General features: G+C 25.9%; 1 protein-coding gene across 1 annotated transcript; it reads right to left on the bottom strand.

Annotated features, from left to right (window-relative positions):
- Positions 1-6601: 6601 nt before the first annotated feature.
- LOC132921986 (large ribosomal subunit protein mL37) lies at positions 6602-8076 on the bottom strand. Its single transcript, XM_060985258.1, has one exon. It carries the CDS (start codon positions 7918-7920, stop codon positions 6661-6663), a length of 1260 nt encoding a protein of 419 aa, XP_060841241.1. The 5' UTR covers positions 7921-8076; the 3' UTR covers positions 6602-6660.
- Positions 8077-16738: the final 8662 nt, after the last annotated feature.

The following is a 16738-nucleotide window of genomic DNA, read 5'->3' on the forward strand; positions in this document are numbered from 1 at the left end:
GGATTAACCGCCCGGCAGGGAAGAGAGTTGTCGTTGGTCGACGCGCATTCAGTCGTGTGGCGTGATGCCGCGGACGTCTACAGCGTACACCTAACCCTACGCGACGGCACTTCGAGAACGTTCGTCGGGCGCCATAGGTATGACGATCCCGATAATCGATTAGCTCTGAGCGGTGCACGTCGATATAATATCGCCGTCGGTCGTACAATGTGAAACACGACCGACACAACACGTCGGTATAATGAAGTCCACGATGATGACTGCCGTGTCTTATTCTGTACTATAGTTCGTGACGTTTGGTCGACAATTCTAGCCCGATCTACTGGATCTTGTTTCTTCTTTTTCTTCCGATAATCGTCTGCCGGTGGTAGCTGGGTAGAAGCGAGTGAAGCTAAGTCGGCACTACCCGAGCCAGCTGAGGTGAACAACCTGACAGTGCCCTGCGCCGCTGAGCCGACACTACCCGTCTACCACAGTATCTTCTGGTCTAAGCGTACTGCTACGATCCGGGCGTAGTCGATGGTGTTCGTCCGGTCGCTTTTCTTTTCTCTTACCGGGCTCGCCGCTAATCGTCTGGGTCTTGTTTCTTCTTTTTCTTCGGCTTCTTTTCTTAGTTCTTGATAGTTTTTAAAGTTGAGAGTAGACTGACGATAATCGGTAAACGCACACGTATTTATACCCGTTGGCATCACTTATTATGACGTTGATTAATCTAGCGTTGTTGCTATGACGATGAATTACTGCATTATTCTCACATAATACGTTAAAATAATGCTATTTTTCCTTTTTATATTTTTTATTCTCTTTGGTGTAGAATTGTATGTTTTTATTGGCTCTTCTACAACTATATAAATACAATAAATTAATAAAATAATAATATGTATATATAAATACTCAAAATTATTTAAATATTCCAGGTAAATTTGTTGATTAAATATAAATTTAGAGCAACAATTAATCAATAATACCTGCCCAAGTTTGTAAGTAAGTTATAAATTTTTTTTAAACTTATCTGTGAATTGTGTCTTAACTCTTATAGTTATATTAAATGTTGGTATTGAAATATAATATAAATATATAAATAAGGTATAAATGCGAGTGCGGGGATCGACTTTCGTAATACATAGTTGATTAAACCTTCTACACAGTGGCCTCTCGTAAGTGAAGCAGACCCACAGTACCTATTAAAACCCTAGGTTCATCACTGCCTTATAGGTATTTTATTTTATACAATAGTATATAATATAAGTGGTGCTTATAATATAGGTATACAAGAAGTCTACACCACATTTTGGCTGGTGTAATGACTTCCATTTAAATATTTTTTACTCTGTAATAGAATTTTGGAAGATAGTTACTATTTTATAGGTACCTATCCAGTATCCAAAGTACAATAATAATGTTACAACGTGGAATACTTAATTAAGAAAAACATAATATATAATAAAACAAAATGTTAAATTGTTGTTTAATGTCTTTTGTCATAATATGAAATGAGAAATATATTGTATGTATAGTTGATTAATATAAATATTTAAAAATTTTATTATGCCGTTAGTTCCACACATTTTTATAGCAACACCTAATATAGACTTATATCCAACATAATATTTACATGATAATAATTTATTTTACAATTATTTGTGTTTTTTTTTTTTTGTGTGTGTGTGCCTAAATAAATTTATGATAAATTGTTAAAAAAAATACTTTGATAATAAACTTTGAAAATGGTTTTACATAGCAAATCGAATGTAGTTGGTACTTTAAAAATTAGTAATTACTAATTATCATTATTTTTCAAAATAATCGAGGAAAACAAACAACAATTTAAGAAAAAGGGATTTTTACATAACTCCATTTTTCGAAAAAATTGATTTTGTTTATTGGTGTAACTCATAATCATAGGTACCTACCTATTTAAAATTTTCACCAAACGTTTATATAATCACTTTCTATTCACAAAAAAAAAATCTAAATATTTTGATACTGAACTTTTTATAGACTATTTTAAAATTTTCTATTTTTTTTTAGTTTTTTTTTAAACATAATTTATTAAAATTTCGGTAAAAAATTATTCATTTGATGAAAATACTTGAAAATTGAATATAAGATTTCTCATAAGTTGATAATTTATCAATTATATATAAAAATATCGAAAATGTATAGTCTCAAAAGTTAATATATTTTTTTTTAGTGTTTAAATTTAGAACTAACGAAATTCATAAATTATTTTGAAGTAAAAATTTGAAATTTTATTATGTCTAAGTGTGAGATATAACTGATATAAGCTTTGAGGAGAACTTGGCCCCTCCCAGAATCTGTCACTGGGTGAAATACAATAAATAAACAATTTTTTTAGAAATGTTGAATTTTCGACACAAATTCGGCTATATATATTATTATATTTATAAATTTATAATATATTATGTATAGTTTAAAGCATGGACGGATCTAGGGGGCCTAGGGGCCCAGACATAATTTTCTCAATATTTTTTATAATTCAGATCCTGCAGATGGCTGATATTACTATATTTCAAATCACATATATGTCTGATAATATAATATATTATACGTATCATTCTGGGGGCACAATAAACTTAAATAGTACTATGACTATCTTAGTTCATGGTGGACACTGGACAGTAATTCCAAGATTATAATTTTAAATAACAAATAAACAAAATCTTAACTTCTTTTTACATTGTCGCTTTATATATTAAATAATCAATAATTCATTGATTACATTATTCACTACATTGACTACTCTGTAACCTATTATTATGACATTTTTAAATTATGAATAAAGTACCTATACTCGTATTAAATTATAATTGTATTTGTGTTGTAAAAAATTGTTGGAGCCTCTCCAGATCTTTGCTCTGGACCCGTGCCTGAGTTAAAGTGGATATTATGCCTATACTCACAATAAAACATATTATAATTCTTAATAATGGGATTCTAACGATATATGAATATGATCGAATACCTCTTACTTCGGCTGAAATACATTCGTTTTATATTTGTACACTCGGATCAAACCCTAAACAATACAAGAAAATATTTTACCTTTAATAATTAATTAATCTAATCAACATACATAATATAATATAATTATAATTATAATGAACCCAATCTATTGTAAATACTGTCGTCTGTAATAGTGTAACTGTGTAACTAATAATTGTAAAATATTATCTAATATTTAAGTAATTGTAACTATTATGGAATTTGCAGCTGTTTAAAGACCAATAAAAAAAAATATATATTTATACCTAGGTAGTTTATATAATTAGATATTAATATTAGTGATTACCTAATACCTAGGTACTATATCAATAATATAAACTACTTAGAACTTATAGAAGCATTACAATTTAAAACTATTTAATTAATGGTTAATGGTAATAACATTAATTAGGTATATATAATCAATGATAATAGGTACTATTGTACTAATTTATATATCGAACCTAAATTATTAGTATGTGAGTATGTCCATTGTCCATATAAATAATTAATTTTTAAAAAACAAATAGTAGTTTGTGTATGAAACTATGAAATCAATGGTGAATGGTATAATCCAAAGGTATTCAAACTTTTTCATCCCACGGCTCCTTGGTGTTTCCAAAATATTTTTACGGCTCCCAAATAAGTAATGGCAAAATAAAACAATGTTGTAAATGTTGTAATGGTTAGGTATATTATGTATTTAAATTGTTATAATGTATTAATATTTATTTACACAGTCGAATCGCGATAATTCAAAAAACTTGACAACTCGATTTTTTTATTATTTCCCTAGAAATAAAAATTGTATATAAATTAATATAAATTCGAGTTAGATAACTCGAATAATACATATCTCGAAGCAAATTTTTATCTTCCTTAAACTTCGAATTATCGCGACTCGACTGTACCTATTTATCACAGTTAACAAATAAATAGATAATATAGAAAAAATGAAATAAAATATTTTATGCTTCATAAATACAAATTAATAAAATAAATAAACTAAAATTTAGTGAGATGGATGATCTTGTGTATGTTTCATAATATGTTCAAATCTCGGTTCTACAGTTTAAAAATACCTACTTGTTCTCATCTTCTCGATATTTTTTTTTTAAATATTTTTATTCATTTTAGTTTCAAGATGACAAGATCTTTAACTCGGCTCCCATTTCCTAATCTCGCGACGCACAGTTGGAATACCTCTGGTATAATCATTAAACCATTGATTTTTTTATAGACATTTAACAGATTATCAACGATATGTGATGACTGATGAATATCCGAGTAGGTATAATATGATAACTAAAATAATGTATAAGTGGTTTGTCAATAGTTGACATTGTATATATATTGTATATTATTGAAATTATAATTTTCTGTTACGGGGTAAATATAATGTGTTTTTTTTACAATATTGTAATATAGCCTAGAGAAATATATAAAAATAATTAATTTTAATTTCATTCTTAGTAAATACATATATTTTAGACAAATTGCACAAAAAATACAAACATCGATTTTAAATGAGATATTTTAATTTGAAAGGCAATTTTGGTTGAAACTGAAACCATTTATAAATTATAATATATAATTCATAAGTCATAATTTGCAATTTAATTGTTAATTGTTCAGAAAAATAATAATTAAAGTTTATAGTTATAAATATATTGTTTTTCGTTTATAGAATACACAAACTAAAAGCTATTATAATAACTTGGAATAACCCTGAAAACCATTTTTACTGTAAATAAGTTAAATTTAAGAATGATAAAAATGAAATAAGGGTAGGTACCTACCTACTTTAATCATTGGCCAATGAATAAAGATTATCAGATTATCTTCATATATTTAAGAGTTTTTATTTTTGGTTTAGTGGCATTAGTGCATTGCGTAATTGCTTTCTTTAGATTCATATAATTATATATTTATATTTATTCAATTTCAATACCTATTTGATATTCAATATTTTTATCAACATTAATAAGTACCTCCTACCAAATTAAAAATATATATAATGTTTAAAAATTAAAAAATTATTAGTTCCAGTAATAAAATACAGAAAAACAGTTTAAAAATAATGTATTATGATTATTGATTAATGATTAATAATTTCATTATTGAAATAGAATTCAAATATACCTAAAATAATATTTTGTATAACATAATAAACTATTGACCAACAATAAAATAATTTTCTTGTATAGATTATTACAATTATTTTAAAGTAGGTATTATATTATTAAAAGTAAAAATCCATTACCATAAATATTATAGATGCTTTTTAGTTTTTTTTATTATGTACCAATAAATTATTTTATAATTTTAGTCCCATTTATTACCAATCATGGTGTTGACACTAAATTTTAATGGCAATGTTGTAAGGCTATATGCCTGTATTATAGTGTTTAATAAATAATTTGTTGTTTCTTTTGATAGTTAACAAAGTTTATAATGTAATAAATTAGGAAATTAAAAAACCTGTCCACATTTTTGTTGTATATATATTTTTAACATAATGTTTGATAAAAATATACTTATAATAAGTTGGTTTTTACTTTTACCAAAATATAAAGTTTATTCCATTTATTTTTTCTGTTTTAAATTCTTACAAATAATACATAGGTAATAGGTACTTATACATTATCCAATGTGTTTATATTTTTTAATAGTTCTCTAATAGTTAATACATATTCCTTTTTTAATTTACTATTTATGATTATTACATTTCAATTTCTAGGTTATAAGCATATACCTATGCAATTAATAGGTAAATAAAATGTATGGTTTTGTTACATTCAAAAAATATCTTGAACGATTAAATCAATTAAAGGGATAAATTCATATAAATATCATCCATGGATTCATTTTTCTATCACATCTTATATTTTTATTAAACCAAAGACATACCTAGTATAATGTAAAATATTTTTAATTTTAAATGTGCTGCAACAAAATGTCCATTTAATTTAATATATACATTAAAAATTTGAATTTTTTAAAAATAATTTCATAATTATTAAATTATAATTAGTGAATGAAAAAATTAAAATATTATTATAACAGTTAGGAATACAACTGAAATGAGATTCTTTTGCATTGGCCAACTGCAGAATTTAAAATATGTTATATCTTAGAATGTTTTATTATTATTTTAATAATAATATACCTAAAATCTGAAAAAAAATTAATACAAAATATATGTAATCCAAATTAACATATTATTACTTGATAAACTATTTCTTAACTTATTTTCTTTGTACTTCTATTTAATATTGTTTCCTTTTCTCACTAATACCTGATTTTCAAAACTAATTGTGATACAGTGTCAAAGTTAAAATAAAAAAAAAATTATTTTCTTAATATTTATACTAGTATCATCAATTGAATATTAATATAACTATTTCAAATTTGTGCATATTAGATTATTATTATGTTCCTAATAAATGATACCGGCCAAATCAATATTCCATTATAACAAATTATAATTAATACATAATTTCCTTATTTTTGTTATATTACTCCAATATTTTTTTAGTAAAACACTTCAAATAGTTATATCAGATACAAATAATAAATAAATAAAAAAAATATATACTTTCAATAAACTAGTTAATTTATTGTATGAAAATTATTTATAAAACTAATACAAAACTACTTGATCTCATATTCAGTACCATTCATATAAAAAGATAAAAAGTGTTTGAATACTTCTGGGTTGTAATCTTCTAGAACTGGAACACCTTCATCAAATACACAATTTTTATATAAGTTTAACAATGGTGTTTGCCAATAAATGTTTTTCATCCCATTTTCTTCGGGACCAGCCAAACTATTTAATTGGAAAATAGAAAAATGAAACCATTGAGAATTTGTATGTACACATTGTAATGTAATAGGTTCTGGTAACTCTTTAACATCTTCACCGTATTTAGATTTGGCATTGGCAACAGCAAAAGCATAACATTTCATCAATGATCGTCCAATTATTTGTGTTTGTAACACAGGTGTTTCGTATAAATTCTTAACCTCCGTCTCATTATAATGTATAAATGCTGTATGAATGTTGTTAAATTTACCTGTAATAGGTGAAATAAACTCATCTTTATTATAAATGTTGATTTCATCTAATGATATCTTGTAATCCAATGGATATAAATCCGGTAGTTCTCCTTGAACGTCATCCATGTGAGCAGCTAAAGAAGTGTCGGATAATAACAATAAATCAGCCCTTAAATTAAGGCTTATATTTGCATTTCTTTGTAAAGGCACTTTAAAAAAAACATCTTTAGCAATTACTTTATTGGAACTCATATTTCCAACACTTGATTCACATAATTGCAACATCCTACTGATAATTAGATTATTACGTCTTTTGTCTGGGATACCATAGTCCCTAGGAAATTTCCATGCCGGTCTTTTTGGATCTTTTCTAATAGGTAATTTCTCTTGGACTGCATCATATAGAATTGATGCTATGATGATTCGTTGGATGTGTTCATCTTGATTAGGTAATCTATATGCTTCGTAAAGTTCTTTAAAGTACTTCGGTAAGCCAGGTTCAGGTTCTATAGCATTAGTAAAAACTTTAGCTTGTTCCAGTCCATGAACTAAAACGTTATGATCACCATACACAAGACATGGATCATCATTCCATAACGGATGTGTGTTGTTTAGTTTCTGTTCCAATTTCACGGGTCCAACAATATTGTTAAATATCTCTTCAACATCTTGTTTTTGTGCCTCAAACAATGGTTCGTGTAAAAACTGTTTGGCGTCTATGATAGGTATACTACGAGATGCAAGAACTTTTTCGGCATTTGTTTCAATTAATGTCTTCTTTCGCTGAACACGCCATTGCCACTTAATGAGACGACCGATGTTTTGTTTGTACAGCACCTGAGTGATTTTCATCACGAAAGCAATACAAACTCTTAACACTTAATATTATTTTAGTTAATACTCATAAATAATAAGCAAAGATAACTAACATTTATTACATTTAAGTTTAATAGAAAATAAATTAATATAAATAGGTAGCAAGAAATAAGTGAATTATAAACCTAACCTTATCAGTTATCATTGATATACCACTATAATCTTTCGTATTATCATTAGTAGTGATAACACACATACTCATGGAATAAAAAGTTAAAATATAAATTGAAGACTATAATTATAAGTACCTACATATTATACTGTATGTACAGTGGTGTTCCCATGAATTTTTTTGAGAGTATATTATATCATCAAATACGCATGTATTATGGGTAAGTTACCCATAATATTGAAAAAAAATCTTGTGAGTATACGGCGTATATGTAGTATACCCTATACCCTATGCCCTATGGGAACACCCCTGTGTATGTATATATATACTGTATAATAACTATAATAGTGACCATACTTTTTAGTGTATACAATATTCCATTTTTCATACGAATCGATATGATTAAATCACGAATGTCGGAATATATTGAATATAGATAACTACTATAATTATAAAACACAAACCCAATGGATCGATGAAGACGTACCTATACTGGCTAATGGCTATACTATCAAATTTCAATAAGCTATTTATCTATTATATAGGTACTTTTTTTTTTTTTTTCCTGTTTTAACCGACGACGCCGCGGGATCTGCTTTCGCATTGCTTCCGAGGCGCATTATATAGGTACTATTTTAATATATAATAACATTAATTATAAATACTAGTACCTCGATAAGACGGAATCGCTTAGGACCATGCAATTTTTCCGTGTTAACCGGGTTTCCGTTTTGACGGGGTTCAAAAAAATTAAATTTGAAAAAAGTACCAAAGAAATTTTCCGTATTACCAAGGTTTTCGTTTTACCGAAGTTCCGTCTTATCGAGGTTTTACTGTATATAGTATTTATAATAAATGATAGTACATACTAATATTTTTATATTCTGCAAACGAAATTGTCTACTAATAGATGTATATAAGTTATTTCATAATTGCTAATTGTAATGCAATAAACTTAATAAATGATGAATGATGCTTATGATATTTATAAATTATATATATGTTTAATACTTAGGTACGTACTTGTTTTTATATAATAAAAATGACGTCAATAGAAATAGCATAACTGTGAGAATTTATAGAGATATCTGCTTTTTAACGTTTTTTCGTCGTAAATTGATGATCTAAAGTTATTTAACCAACGATTTTAACGTTATTAGAATCGTCTACATAATAATTCTTGTTGTGCAATTTTATTATAATTATTTTTTTTATATAAGCCATAATACAATATTGCATGATCAATTTTCTTAAAAACAATTAGATGATTATCCTTCTTCGCTTAAATTCTAACCTAGTAAAAGAGATAAAGCCATTAAAATACAATAAAAACAAATATTTAAGAATAGAATACTTATTTTGGTGGCTGTAGCCCATTAGCTCAAAATATGACCCAAAACAACCAAAAACCCTAAAAATAAATATTCCATAAGCGCAAAAAAAAAAACAATACCTTTTTAAAAACCATAAGCACTAATAAATTTTACAAAAATAAAGTGTATTTTATCAAAATCAAAAAGTTGTTAATTAAGCTTTTACAGTAGTAATATTAAAATAAGTTAAAAAAAATTTAAATTTAAATTACATATTAGTAATTATTACTTCTTAGTATAAATGTATAATTATAATGAGTATCTTAAAATTAAGTTTCTACTTTGAAGTCCGCAGTTTTTAAATACTCCAACCGGGAAATTTTTTTCTATGTACAAGTTTCATTCTTTTATATTAGAGTTGATTTTAGAGCTGTGATTTGTAGTTTATCGTCCATTTAATTGAATTTTATATTACATTTCTGCCTTGTGTTCTTTTAGCACTTCGATAAAATTATAAATTGGTGGGTTGAAAATTGTAATGTAACGAATACAATATCGTATCAGGTAATACATTTTTTTTTTTTGCGCTTTTGTTCAATTGAAAAAAATAGACGATTTATGCTTTTGGGTTTCATCGACTTTGGTTATAGACTACTTATAATGGCTAAAAGATTTAAAAATATATTTCGCAGTTCACATGAATATTATAAACTCTAATCACTCTTTTGTTTCCAAAAATTATTCACTACAATCTTTGATAAAACGTCAAAAATAAATATACGACATTTTTTATATAATATGTAAAATAAATATAATTTATTGTATGCATTTTGGGGTTGCTAAAGTCCGTCATGTACCCTCCTAGTTGCGCCAATGCTGGCAATACACTAAAATCATTGTTGTTTAACGTAAAGTATTAAGATTTTGTAACCAGTGCGTTGACTGGTGTCTGGTTTGATAATTATTTATTAGCAAAAATATGGACTTCACATTTTCACGAATTGTCCCGTGTTTTGTTGTCATACACAGTATATATCAATGTTATATTAGTTGCCTATACACTTGATAAAATAAAATAACATAATATAACAATAAAAATAATAGGGCATCAAATATTTCAAAATAAAAGTGCATTAAACATCCATTATGAATTATTATTTATTAATATTTACATTTCCTGAACAATCTATACGTTTTTGCTAACTCGAACGTCTTAACGAAGAGCTCATATTCTTATCAACTGTAAAATGAAAGCTACCTATTTGAAACAATTCTTTTGTGTATTGTACTACATTTTCACTTGAGCTTCATCAAAATCTATAAAAAAACATAACATTATAAATTATAATTATTGTTGAAAAAAACTTACTTTGAATAGTCATTTTATATTATAAAGTCAATGATAACTATAGTCTATATAGTGATGATGTTGTAATTATAGACAATATTCAACTATGAACTATTTATTATACCTCGTATAGAGCCATTATTATTTTACATTATAATTTATATTATATTATGTTTTACTACAACAACGGATATTATATTAAATCTTTCCGTTATAGGATATATATTATAGCATATACATAGTGATTCACTAAGCATATGCTTATCCCTTTTTAGATTTTGATCGGAACGACGAATATGTATTGATTTTACAATGATGTGCGAATATTTTTGTGCTTGTCATCTTCTTTAAAGCTGTAAAAATGACTTTGGGGATGGTTTCTTATAGTAAATTACATCGAATTCGTTTTAAGTTTCTTAGGTTATTTTTATTAAATAAGTTATCTTTTATTAATAATTAATAATTATTGGGAATAAAATAAAAAAATAAAGGAAAAACGTGCATTTTTACCCTAAACCAGTATTTGATCAAATTGATTTCTTTTTTTTTGTTATATTTATTATTCAAAAACAAATAACCGTCGAACCTTGAAATTTTCATTTTTTATATATGATAGCTTTTTTTGGAACTATTTATAGGTATGAGAAGTTTTCAATTTTTAATTTTTCTATTTGTTAATAAAAAAAGTTTTGTATAATTAAAACCTTGAAAATTGAATACAAGCCACAAGGAACTTGATAAATCTTTGTTATTAATAGAAATAAAATATAAATTGAATGTAAATTCACAAACAAATTTTACAAGCATTTGAAATTACAATTTCTCGACATTGTATATATATTCGTAAAATAACTATATTTCTTCTTAAACGATTTTATTATTTTATTGTAATTCAAAAATAAATAGGTATAACCATTAAATACTTGAAATGTTTATATTATATTATCATTTTGTATACATGGTATAATTTTCAAAATATTTTGATTCATTTTGAGCTTTCATAGGCATAAGAAATTTCCGATTTTTTTTTTATATATGTTGATAAAATATTAAAAATATATCGGCACACTTTTTTTTATAAGCATTTGAAGTTAAAATTTGAACGAAATCACAATTTACATAATTTACGAATAATGATGTTCATTATTTTGTTATAATTTAAAATATTATTTTCGGGCATTTTTTATAAAAAATTTTCAATATATTATCAATTTCAATTGAAAATTGCTCATTTGAATTTTAAATAAGATACTTATTATTATAAATAATTTAAAAAAAATATTCTCTAAAAAATGTATAGTGAAAAAGGTGGTTTTAATCTAAAAAAAACAAAAGTTTGTATCACTACAAGACACTCCTTAAGTACCTACTACAAAAATCTCAAGAATTTAAAAATATGGTATTTAAGTACATTAAAAAATTTCAAAAAAAATGATTTTAATAAATTTATTATTACAGAAAAAATAAAGGTAAGCATATGCTTGGTGAATCATTCTGTACATATTTAGTATTACGCCAATGTCTATATGTTACCATTATACAAAACAATATTGCTAGGTATACATAATTTGTATATTAAATACCTAAAATACATACATCGTATTGGTAACATGTAACTCCTAAAACAGACTTCGTGGTAAAAAAAATCCAGTTTAACAATACAACTACGTCTGACGCTCGATAAAATAAATAAATGATGATAATTAATAATAGTACCTCTACATGTAGTCTATACACAATATATTATATTGCTCATTCAAACACTGTACAGTGTATAATGATATATTATATATGACCACAGATATCATAATTTATAAATAATGTTATTTTGATGTGTATAAGTATGCGTATAATTATGGTATAAATCGGTGAACAGAAAAAAAACCAATGTCATGGGCCAGTTTTCGACGTTTCGGGCTTTGTAGGTTGTGATATGTGTACAATATAATATAAATTTAACTATACTGCAGTTGTACATACATATAAATAAATTATTATCTCTACGGTACATAAATTATTAATATTATTATTGTTATGACGTATTTGGTAGCAAGTTGTTATACCACCTGATCAGTCGTCTGCGAGGAGAGGGGACTGATGGATTGACCCACTGCAATTCATATTCCGTCACCAAGGTTAGAATGACGACAACGCACAGTAACATTGGATTGCAAAACTGTAGTATAGTATTAAACTTTAAACCTATGATCTATTAGTATAATATAGCATACAAAATAATATTATATATATACATAAAAATATATGTTATATTATGTACCAATACCATAATCTAGTACTCTACAGAGCTAAGCAAATGCTGTAGGGTGGAAACGATGGAGTAGGTTGACGGTCGTCATTGATTTTTTAGTGGCTGTATTATACTCTTATATAATTATTTTATTAATTGTAATTGATCTGAAAAGTAAGAACTGAGCGAAGAACTGGTCTCGACCCACTAACCGCACGAAACAATATTATAAAAAATGTTATATGCCAGCTTATATATGTTTATTTTAAACTGTTATCGTTTTTTATCGTCTATTTTTTTTTAAAAAAATATAGTTTTCCAATAAAAAAAATAACAGCAAGTATACCTATACTTGGAGGGAAGTCGGATGGTGTGTCTCACTCGATCATTGCGTCATATATATATGAACCATTAAAACGCATGTTTATAAATACCGTCGGGACATCTTAACAATACCACTGATACCAGTGATCCACGAGGTCTTCATCAATATACAAATTTTTATTCTTCCATCATCGAAATTCCTTATGAAAAACGCATTTATCAAATGAATGGTAAGTTATTTCACTATATTATATGTTATAGCTATATGCATATTAATATTACATCGCGGTTCGTTCATATGTGTCGTAAGACGTAAGTATAAATTAGTAAATAATTATTAGGTTTATAAAGTGTGTATACTTTCATACCTTACTGTTTATTTTTGTTTACGTTAATTATCATACAAGTGATCAAAGGAGTGGTGATGCTTTAGAATAGTTTTTTGATTAAGAGGATCAAGATTATACATTTTAAAATATTTAAGAATAATATTATGTTCATTATCATTATGTTATATTTCCACGTTTTGAGATTATTATTCCAGGTTAGAAAGAGTTATTAGAAAATTTCACCGTTTTATACGAGCTGCAACAGTATTATCTCTATTATAATATAATATAATAATACATAATTATGTACGTAGTTAATATTATTGTATTACATTATAATATGTATATTTATAAATTGCTCTAGAATCTAGATAATTGAAGTATTAATAAATTTAAATTTACAAAATTATAGCATTAATTTAAAAAATATATAAATAAATAAATATTATATAAAAAAAATACTACAGTCTACAATAATTAAATTATATAGTCTGTAGGGTTAAATAATAATAAGATAATGAATATAATATTTTTTTGATGGATAAAGAATATATTTTATTATTTTTTAATATTGAAAGGGATGTTGTAAGATTTAAAAAGGAGCAATTTGTGGAATATGATTATTTATCTTATATTATAAATTATTGTGTAGTAAATTATGTTTGTTAATATGTTATTATGATAGTTGATAGTTATCGCTACAACGGCTCTGATCGCTACTGCCATCGCTGTTAAATACTTCTTCTACACATCCCACATCAAATCGCTACTATCCGTCTGTCTACACTTATATGGCGTACCACTACCTGTTGGCTTACTCGTCAGTCATCAGCCTACCTTTTATCATACACTCTTCTTCGCCGTTAAATCTATTCACATCGATATATACTACGAATATTGTGAACCATCCCTAAATCTACTCCTTAAAATATATAATATAAATTATAAGATATAACAATATAATTAAAATGTAATATGTAATTATTGAATATTAGGTACACACTACACGTTTACAGTTTTTATCAAGTATTTTTATAAAATATCTAAGGTTTGATTATGATATTATATACCACCTACAATAGACACATATTATATTTTATATACATATAAATATAATGTAACAATTTATTGCGAATTATATTATTTTTATTTTAAAAACGTATATTTAATATTTATGTATACTCTATATTTCTATATAATATATTATTTATAGACATTATTATGAACACTATTAGGTATTTATTATCAGTGGCGGATCTAGGATTTTTTTTTGGGGGGGGCCCATTATTTTTTTTTACATTAGTACATATTTTTATAAAAACACTTGTATTAGTATAATAGTATTTTAAAATGTATAATTATGTATAATGTATTATATAAATGTATGCACATAAAAAAGTATTAAAATTAAAAATATTTGTATATAAAAAAAAATATAATTAAAAGTAGTGTTTTATAGACAAAATTGTAAACGTCTCGAATGTTGTTTGGCAAACAAATCTATTACTTCTTCTGGTTTTATATCAATTTGATATATTGATATAATATAGATTGATTTATCTATCCAGTATCCATTCAATACGAAAACTTCTACTATGACCATTTTTATCTTTTGTTACTGGAAAAACATACTTTTTATTTGGAGTCCACGTTTTACATAAATAATTATAAAGTTGACTTATCTCTTTTCGTATTTTAACATTAGAATCCTCTTCAACTGCAAATCCTATATCATATTCTTTAGTATCATTTATTTCCGACAAATTAGTGTAAACAGCTGGTTCTTGTTGTGAAGCAGTTTCATTCAAAATATTTTCATTTGTAAGTGTACTATTGTCATCAACTTTTTTTTTCTTAAAGAAAGAAGTAAATATTTCACTTTGACGTTTTTGTGACATGATATAACGAACTACGAAGACAAGACGATACTCATACGTGTAAATACGACAAAAGTAAACTAAACCAAATCATACAATATATTAACCTAGCTATTACTAATAATTGTTCATTTCAGATAAGATATTTGACACTTTCTGCAAGTTATGTCGTTTTACGTCAATCTAATAGGCGATCAGATAAGACGTTACATTATAGCAGCTATAGCATGTAACGTCTTATCTTATAGTATAGCTACAGCCTATTTAGTTTCAACTTTTAAGGATGACTTATAAATATAACCGGAATTTTTCGTGAATTGTGATTATAAGTTTCATGTCATAGTTATATTTTTAAACATCTTAGGGGCCATGGGGGGGCCCAGGCCCCTCTGGCCCCCTCCTTAAATCCGCCACTGTTTATTATCACGGTTCGAAACTTATAGTACTTAAAATCATTCAAATAAGCGCTTAAAAAAATGCTTAAAAAAACGCTTCAAAACTTCATTATAAGCACTCGAATAAGCATTTAAAAAACTTAAATTTGATCAAAAATATTTAATCAAAAAAAAAACTTTTTTTTTACATGATAAAGTAAGTACTAGACATAATTTGTAACTGTACTAAAAATAATATAATTAAATATTACAAAAAATATTATAACAAAATGATTAGGAAAAGTTTCTAACTAAAAAATAAATTTTTAATTATATTATAAAAAAATCAAACTTCACTTTCAAGACATTTTACCTTATTGTTTATAGATTTTCTGAGGGATTTTCTGAAAAAACTATAAAAATTGATAATTGAACGTGTTGTAACATGACATACACTTCCATATAGTTTTCTGCTACATTTTAAGTCAATCCATAAAAATAAGTAAATGCTTTTAGTCCTGAACCCTGATTATTATACTTCTTGTTGCTTATATACACAGTACACAGATAATTACTATACGGGCAAAATATAATATAGGTATATAGTGTATATATATAAAGACCACCACATCAAATGTAAACAATACTATTTTCATGAGTTCATGACAAAATAATTGAATTTTCTGACATTATGTGATACGAATTGAAATGTTTTTAATTATTTACCATTACGCTGCACGCGTTCTGCACATAATCATACAAAAGTATGGAACAACGAGAAGGACAAAATAGATATGAATATATTTTACCATGATAACAAATACGAAAGGTTAGCCATTAGGGAATAGATTGTTTAGTAGTTTTGCAGA

Source organism: Rhopalosiphum padi, chromosome 2 (genome assembly GCF_020882245.1).
Source record: "Rhopalosiphum padi isolate XX-2018 chromosome 2, ASM2088224v1, whole genome shotgun sequence".
Lineage (NCBI taxonomy): Eukaryota > Metazoa > Arthropoda > Insecta > Hemiptera > Aphididae > Rhopalosiphum > Rhopalosiphum padi.